The 9,488-nt window shown below is 32.8% G+C and overlaps 1 protein-coding gene across 1 annotated transcript; it reads right to left on the bottom strand.

Annotated features, from left to right (window-relative positions):
• LOC104787269 (LOB domain-containing protein 6-like) lies at window positions 1,246-3,385 on the bottom strand. Its single transcript, XM_019245981.1, has 4 exons — window positions 3,133-3,385; window positions 2,566-2,685; window positions 1,841-2,323; window positions 1,246-1,809 (listed from the first exon to the last, which is right to left on the bottom strand). The coding sequence occupies exons 3-4, from the start codon at window positions 2,281-2,283 to the stop codon at window positions 1,578-1,580; spliced, it is 675 nt and encodes a 224-aa protein (XP_019101526.1). The 5' UTR covers window positions 2,284-2,323; window positions 2,566-2,685; window positions 3,133-3,385; the 3' UTR covers window positions 1,246-1,577.

The raw sequence follows: 9,488 nt of genomic DNA, 5'->3' as shown, positions 1-9,488 counted from the left end.
AAAGTAAAAAAATAAAAATTGGATGATACAACCGTGCGGGCGACAGGTGCAAGGCGAGAAAACCATATTGGCAATCTTTTAACTTTAGGGTTTCTTCAAAAATACTCTGAATCTTTGGGGGATTTTGGTCAACACTGGGAATTGTGTCGATACTTGTCATTAATTATACTAGTTAATGAACATATCAAATTAAAGTGTAAATATAGATACTATAATCATCATTTTTATGTATCTTAAATGCAATTGACTAGTTGACACAAATAATGCAATTGACTAGATACAGTTGCATTGTAACACGTAAAAAGAAAAGAAAACAAAAACGAGAAACGCGTATTTAAAAACTAACAACATTTCCTTCATTTAGAAGCAAACCAGAGAAAAAGAAAGAAATGATCTTTATTTTTAATACTCCAGTATTCATTTTAAGAATAGTTTTTAAATTTGATTTTAATAATGCATACTAATTCGTTATATAATGTTCTATTCATTTATATAAAAATGCTGATTTAAAATAGTAGTGTAATTGAGATTTTGCACGTTACAACTTACTATAACCAGTTGTCAAAAAAAAAAAAAATTACTATAACCAAATAATTTTTACCAAAAAAAAAAAAAAATTATTTAAGAGTTACCAACAAAAATTCAGTTAGAATTTCCATTAGATAAATTAACATATTTTTTTGTTGGTCAGAATTCTTCCAACAAATGTATGTTTGTAGATTTCGTGAAAGGTTATTTATTTTGTATTTTGTTCTGTGAATTTCTATACTGATTTTTTTTTTTTAAAGAACAGCAGTTATACTCTAGCTAGTGCTGGATAACTGATATTTGCATGTTACTATAGTAACCAAATAGTTAAAAGAAAAAAGAAACAAATCTGCTAACATAGTTGATGACTTGATGTGACAATTAGTATTTACAACAACAATACAGAGTCATCATAATAAATAGATGAAGGAGACTTGATTAGAGAGAAAGCCTAGAAAGAGCCTAGTAGGTATCATTCGCCCGGAGATAAGATGTTTCATGTTCATGTTGTATTCCGTTAAGCTCCTTCCTACATCAAATATTATCCTTGACGCTGACAGTGTTCCACATCAAACCTCTTTTCTTGCAAATATATATCATTTATAGTATATACAACATATTTCATGTACATTAATCTACACTACACGGTTTTATATTCATTATTTTCTTAATAATAAATACTTTACAAGTCTAACATTCACTAGTATTGATTAAAAATCACCTCAGTATTAACTGATATTAGATCTACATTTCTTGCTGGAAATACATATGAAGATCCTAGTCGAATCGGCATATTTGGATCCGATGTGATATAAATTAAGAGAAATAAATCCATAAAATTTGAAAGAAATACAAAAGGGACTATCATCATATATCTAAGTGATAATAATAATAATGATAATAAAACATAAATTAATGTCATCAAGAGAGACGTACCATACGTTTAAAATATTTTGGTTTTCCACATCAAATATATTTCTTTTTAAATTATAATTTCATTAACACCAAGCAAGCGATCGACGATGATGAACCACCAAAACCCTAAATTCTCAAGAAGGATCAACAGTACGGCGACCGTCGTCTCCGGCGGCGGCTCTCGGCTGCTGAAACTGAGTGATCTGTCCAATGGCCAGAATCCCACCGTCGTAGTTGTTACCGGCCGGAACATCCAAGCCACCAAACATCTGTTCTCTAGGAAAAAACTGGTGGTGGTGGTAGTGATCTCTCACGGCGGCGGTAGCTGTTCCATCGGCTGCTCCGGCGAGTAAGTTGATGCCTAGACTCTGATGAGTAGCGGCGAGGATACCGAGGCTTTGGTACTTCGAGAGCTCTGATTTNGGTAGCTGTTCCATCGGCTGCTCCGGCGAGTAAGTTGATGCCTAGACTCTGATGAGTAGCGGCGAGTATACCGAGGCTTTGGTACTTCGAGAGCTCTGATTTGGCACAGCTGAGATCTATCTGAAGCTGACGGAGCTGATGTTGGAGGAGAGAGATGACTCCAACGCAACCGTAGACAGGGTCACGGAGACGCATGTCGGCTTCATAGGCCAAAGAGTTCACTGCGTCTTCACGTTGTGAAGGGTGAAGCTCGTTAAGGAGCTTAGTGACGTTGCTTGCTCCAAACACTTTGTGAACGTTTGCGAATTTTTGTGGCTGGTCCGGTGGGAAATATGGTGCGAATACGCATTCCGGTTGACATTTTCGCCGAAGAAATTTGCAGGCGGCGCATGGTGAGTTTGTTGATGAAGATGCCATTAAAATGAAAGTGTTTCAATTTTCTTTCTTTTCCCTCTCCCTACACAAAGCCGCCGTTGAATTGAAAAAAAAACAATTAGGGTTTTGATTTTTTTTTTTTTTTGGAGGTAGAAGAATTTACAAAGGAAAAAAAAGATATTAGGAAATCAAAATTTCGAAATGATGTGATTTGGAGATTTTTTCTGTTTTTTATAATTTATATATATGAAATAAGTGAGCTAAATAAAGAAAGAAATATAAATTAGAGAAGTGGTTTCAATCTCTAAAATAAGGAAAGCTTACCTGCGACAAAAATTAAACAAGACTTCTTTGAAGATATGGTTTCTGTTTCTCTGAGGAGAAATAAAAGAAGATCCTCTCTGCTTTCTCTTTAAGCTGCTATTTGGGGTTGCATACAAAAAGCTGTAAAATAAGAGGAACTTTGCAATTAGTATAGTATTAAAGATATTTGGTAAGTTCTATATATATGCACATACACAGCACACACACACACACATGGAGTTGTATATATGTAATTCTTAGATATATAAAAATTAATTATATGCACTGATCCAACCTTCTCGTCAACTGTTGAAAGCAAATAGAGGAAAAAAGGGGTAACAAGAAGGTGCTTTTCTAAAGTCAAACATAAAGGTATGCATTCAGATATATAATATATGCTTGGAAGATATAAAAATATCATTTCAGACCTAGAGATATGTGTAGCTAGCTATATTATAGAGGAACTTGTAGCTATATGATTGCTAGTCAAATTTTGGTAACTAGACCAGTCTAGACATAACCTGGGGAATTAAAAATCATTATAAAGAAACAAACAAGTTAAAAGAGAGGAAGAAATTGAATTTGCACCGTATAGTTGGAATGCGTATGGATGGATTAACGAAATATAAGGAATAAAACAGATGGGATAAAATGGTGTTCTTTGTGTTGCTTATAGGTAGGTATGAGAGAGGGGACGAAGAAGAAGAAGAGAGAAGAGAAGGAAGAAGATGTAATTAATTACTAAAAAGCAAAAGATTGGATCTCGTGAAGAAGAGACTTTTGGGTTTTGAGGCTCTCGATGGGCAAAGCTCATCTTGTGCTTAAAATTTCTTATTATATTAGTATTTCAGAAAATGAGCTCATAAATATGATAAAACTAGTACTAATTAATGTTATTAATTTTAAAAAAATTATCTACTAAATAGAAAATTGACCATAGAGTATAAACATACCTTCAATAGTAATAGGATTTGGTACTAGAGGGAATTGATTTCCATGTGAAGAAGTTGAGAGTTCCTAAGGAGAAGAAGAGGGGATCTTGGGATGAACCCTTGGACCCTAGCATAGACTCTAACAACAATAATAACAATAAATGTATGATTATAAGTATTAAATTTCAAAATATTATGCATATAGTAGAAGAGAAGAAAAAAAAAGAAGAAGGAAATAAATGTGACAAGGAGAGATGGGAAATGAGAGATGGGGTCTGACTCTGACTCTCCTGATGGATCTTGGGATGAAGAATTTTGCTCTTTTTATTCTTATTCTTTTTGTCTAGGGATTTACATACAGTAACAAAGCATTTTGTTATTACCATTATTATACTCTCTAGTAATACGCATCACATTACAATATGATACGGTTGACAAAAATCAAATACAAAAGTAAATTAATGATATTATAGAATAAGAAAAGTTGATAATGAAGTTACCGTCCTCAAGTTTCTTCGGTCAAACCCATTTTTTCATGTTTCTTTATACAAAAAAAGCCACAGGAATCTACTGCCACCTTCTTCTCTTCTCTTCTCTCACTTCTCTAATTACAAAATATATTATAATATTATATCATGCTCATGCAAGTGTCTTTATTTTTTTTGACTCGCTAGTTTTGCGCAGAGTATGGAAGAAACAAAAAAGAAAAAGAAATGAAAAAAATAAGTGAAAGAAAAGAGGAAGGCATAGAAAGATGATGAGTTTTTAGGATCAGTACCTCCCTAAGGTGTAGGGAGATAGAAAGAGAAAATCGCCCAGATGCAGAGGCTAAGGAGACGGAGAGAAAGAACAACTTTTATGGTGTGTCGATATGTATAGAGATAGAAAGAGAGTGTTATGAGTAATCACGGACTCTGTCTTTCTTCAATATATATCTATTAAGTTTCCTCTATGGGACAAAAATTAGGAGACATACTATCAAACTTGTTTATATAATGATATACCTACTTTGTTTTTTGGAGTTTTAAAGGTAACCCAATATTAGTAACACATAAGATTAGGGTACTAGAACATTAGTAACCTACTATAATATTAGGTTACAGTATTCTTCTTTTATGCATTTAAAGGAACAAAAAAAAAAAAAAACAAATTTTGACTAAAAAAAGAAGAAAAAAAACATTTATTAGAGTTTTGTATTGAACCGTTGAGTATTTGGGTTAGTGACAGAGGCACCGTTTCTTAGATGCTTTACGTTTTTAGACATTTCGGTGTTAATAATTGAAGTTACATTCTCAAGACACAATACTATGTATATATATATCTAGTTCTGTATTTTGTTGCATTTTAATTATCTTAAGATAAATCTTCAGAAAATGTTACTATAAGAAATGAACCCCTGTTTTTAATTGGTCATCTATAGAAAATATAACAATGATACATCCTTCTAGTATTACTTATTCAAGCTCATGATTTCATTTTAAATTAATATGGTCTCTCTTAGTAATTACAGTACTTTTTTTTTATATATCTTCTCAACCAATAGAGCCAAATTAAACCATTACAACCACTATACAATAAATGTGTACTTTTTACCTTATGTACTAAAAATTTGGTGTAAGCGATTGTCAAAACTTTTATACTTTCTGTTTTCACTACTTCTCCTTTCTTGGTAAATGTCAAGATAAAAAAGCAAAAGTTATATGCGGTTTAAACACTCGATTAAGTAATCTGAATTGAAACTTATTTGGTCTCTGCGGTTTAAAACTGATAGGTCATCACTTTTTTACGTACAACCTAACCTAACGAAGAAGCGTGCAAACTGCAAAGAGAAGGAATGGTGTTATCATCATCATATATATAACATTTAAAACATTAGTCAATTTGGAGAGAGAGCAAGAATGGGAAATGAATAGAAGCAAGTGGGTCGTGGTTGCATATTGCATTGTTGTAATTACTGTTGGAGCAGAGTCTGCAACACTATTTACTCGTACCCATTTTCAAACGACAACCATTCCTTTTTATTAAAACATTTTTCTTATTAACTTTTAAAATAAACTATTCATGTCTTCATGTTCTTTGTCTTCTTCCTTCGTTTATATCAAATGGGTCCAAAAATCATAGAATTCACACCATATGGATGGTAACACCCCTCCTCTCCAATTAATATTCATAATAAGTATGTTTGGCTTATATCGTTTTCATAATTTTTTTCTATTATTATATATATACATTGCGTCCTCTTATAAAACTATAGCTTGTATTTTAATTACAATGTTTTCCACATTTTGGGGCCTACTTACAAGCTCTATTTTATCGATAATAAATTTGCGAATGATAAAGTTTAATTACAATCAAATCTCCAATTTTGAAAACGTTACCTGAGCATTCAAGTATCAGAGAGTATAGACTAAAATAGTAAAACCAAATACTTCTAAGAATAGTTACGCTAGAACAGTTAATGGAGCCATCCAATTTTGACTAGTCTTACGATTTAGTAATATATACTCATCATTCAGAAAATCCATATAGTGAAATGATAAAGATAAGTATATAGTTTATTCCATAAATGAAGTATTTGAAGCAAACATTAGTTTTATTTTCTTTTGTAGAAATCCCAACTTATGTATAAATGAAGTATTTGAAGCTCATATCCTATATAAATACTTTTGCAAATTTTTAATACATATTTTAATACAACAATAATGTTTTTAATACATGTTTTTAACCATTCATGTTGACATGATTCTTTTATTAAATCATTTTTGAAACGGATTGATTGGAACAATCCTGTTATTTATTAAGCGTATTTTTTGTTGGTTAAGCTTGAGTTAGCTTGAGGCTAAAGTTAAGTAGAGAAAAGCTAAATATACATATTTGAGTTTTAGGAATTACTTGATAAGTTAGTTTTCCAATTTGGATTTGGATATTAACAAAGAGTGTTTATCTATATAAGGAGTTGCAGGGTGTTGCATCTCTTATGAGCTTTGAGAGATTGAGAGTTTGAGAGAAACCAAAGTTTTGAGTTATTTTATTTGGTCTTAATAAAGAGAGTTATTCTTTATTTGTGTTCTTAAACTATCTTTTGAAACTAGATTTGGTATCAGAGCTTAATTAAGATCTAACAAATGAGAAGGAAGGGGACGTGAGAAAGAAGAGGTATATGTTACACAACCAGAAGGTTTTGTAACTGATATGCTCAAATTAACCCCTAGAGATACTCTCTCAAACAAGAGATCACTGCAGTACTTAGGGGTTGAATCCACAGAGACTCAAGATCTAACACAATATATTATAGAGTTTTGTAAATTACGCTAAACAAGTTAAATTGAATTAAAATAAAAGCAATGCAAATATTTAAATGAAAGTGTTGTAAATTCAGAAAATCAAAAGAGTTAAGCCTAGGGAATTTCTCAGGAAATTATGAAATATTAAATCAGATAAATTAATTAAGGTTCAAGCAATAAAGATCAGATCTAGAACTCTAAACTTTTGGTAAATTAAATCAGTTCTCACTGCAAATAATATCTAAATTTAAAACCAGAAAATCCAAATCTCTTTGTAAAATTCTAGGTTAAAAATCAGCAATAAAATCAGGTTTAGATTGTTCACAAAATTATTAAATCAAATCTCTTTGCAGAAAATAATTTTGCTCATCAAAAGGTTTTATCAGGAAAACAATTATATTCTCATATCAATTTATTTTCCTAAGGTATTAATTCTAGATGGCCAATCAAGGATTAATATGAAGAACAACCTAAGATGAAGATCTAGCAAGATAAAGAATCCTAAATAAACAGATCTAATAATTCATAAAATCCCTGTGAAAAACCCTAAACCTAACAAGCAAACTACTCAGACATATTCAATGAAGAACAAGACATGATTCTGAATAATAAGCAATAGAGATTAAAAAGAGTAAGAAGGAGTTTAGAAATTCTTCTCTACAAAGCAGATCTCTCTCCAATAGCTCTCAAAAATCTCTCAGGGTTGCAGGAAAAATAAAACTTGATAGAATAAAACTTAAGGGTTTGGAAAACCTAAAAACACTATTTATATGTCCTAAAACACGTCAGGGACTTATGTTGCAAATATGGAAAACTTTGGGGCAGATTTGTAAATTTTCCAAAACTTGGGTCTTGAGTCGGCAGAGATGAGTGTCGATCGATGCCTCCTATCTTGGTGTCGGTCGATGCTCCTGCTTTCATCCGAGACCAAATTGATTCTTCAAGATTTATGCTCCAAAACATCCAAATTGCTCCATTTTGCTCCTTTCATGCTAAAAACCTGTAAAGACTCAAAAACAATCTAGAAACAAATGAAAAGACACTAAAAGACTCCTTATATCATGGTTAAAAACCACAAAAACCATGATATATCAACTCCCCCAGACTTAGCCTTTGCTTGCCCTCAAGCAAAACATAAACTTAGACCTGTGAAAGAGGTTTGAAAACTGGGAACTCACTCAATTGCATGATGATTCTTATTCACACTCTTCATTTACCTGACTCAAGAACTTACTTCTTATACTTAACCATGATAAGCATCAACATTCCTTACTCAAATCCCACAATCCTTTGGAATCTCTGAAATCTCCATTGTCATCTCATTACATAAATTAATGCAAGTACAGGTGAGTTCTTACCTTGGTGTATCGATCAGTGGCATATGGACTCTCTTCAAGCCTAGACATTTTTCATACATCTCCTTTCCTTTCCCTTTTCTCACTTCAAAGAAGTTGATTTCTCCCAAATTTATTTATTTATTTTTTTTTTAAGCAAAGGTGTAAGCGAATACCGGGGTCATCGGTAATTTACCTACCCCTCGCTTCCAAGCTTTGTGTGATCATTTGACTCAAGAGTAGAATAATGAGGTCACTGGTAATTTACCTACCTCTCTAAACTGATCAAAATCATCTCATCTTTTATTTCTCTCTTTTTTTTTTTCTGATTTTTTTTTTTTTCTTAAGCACTGAAGGGAAGAGAGAGGGGAGACATACTTTGAAAAATTGCACTGTCTTGTATGGCCTGAAGAAGAAGTCTAGTCCACTGATTTCCAACCCCAAAGTAAGAGATTAAGTCCGGTTAAAATCCTGATAAAAGTTGAGACAGCATTGGTTGAACTAGATATCCTTTGAATAAAGGCTTTCAGGATTGTTGATACAGCTCATAGTCTTTCCACACTTCAGTTCTGAGGTCAAGCTTAGTCAAGAATCATTAGAGTGTTAGCCAAAGAACAAGAACCATCAGTTAGAGATCATAATTCAACAGAAATTTTTGAAAAATTTGACTCATTAAAAACAAAAATACAGTTTTGACACAAGACACAAAAACCAAGTAAGTAGTTACCAATAACCTCCCCCAGACTTAAACAACACTGTCACCAGTGTTATCAAAGAAGGAAAAAGTCAAGAAACAAAAATTGTGTTGAAAAGTTGAAAGAAAAATTGAACAGATTTTTGGGTTACCCAATCGGCGTCGACCGATGCCATTAAAGTCAGCATCGATCGACACCTTCGGCGAATGGTGAATTGTGGCCGAATCTCCTTGTTAGTTGCAGTTAGTTGTGTGTGTTGTTAGATCAATCATTTTATGTTAATTCTGTTAAGAAGCACTCAAACACAAACACAGGTTAAAAGCAACATGATAGATAGATAGTTCATAAATCCAAACAACTTGCAAATACAAACTGACTCAAAGCAAGAATAAAAATGACTCAATCCTAAAAAGGGAAAAAGATAAAGAGAACCATGATCAGAAGCTAAAATGTAACAGAAACATCATCATCACCATCATCAGCAGTATCGACAGCATCCTCATCATCCTCATCATCCTCATCATCCTCAGCATCCTCATCAGAAACAGGATCAGCAGATGGTGAAGATGGCAAAGGGGACCTGCGCCTAGTACGCCTGGTAGGACGCATGCAGCCACACTGGGAAAGTCGAGCCATGCCATTCCAGATGGCACGCAAAGCAGAAACCACATAAGTCTGATGAGCTCCCTGGTCCATAGT

Source organism: Camelina sativa, chromosome 5, assembly GCF_000633955.1.
Source record: "Camelina sativa cultivar DH55 chromosome 5, Cs, whole genome shotgun sequence".
In the NCBI taxonomy this organism is placed as follows: Eukaryota; Viridiplantae; Streptophyta; class Magnoliopsida; order Brassicales; family Brassicaceae; genus Camelina; species Camelina sativa.
Note: the sequence above shows the minus strand (reverse complement) of the source record. Positions and strands in the feature narration are given on the sequence as shown.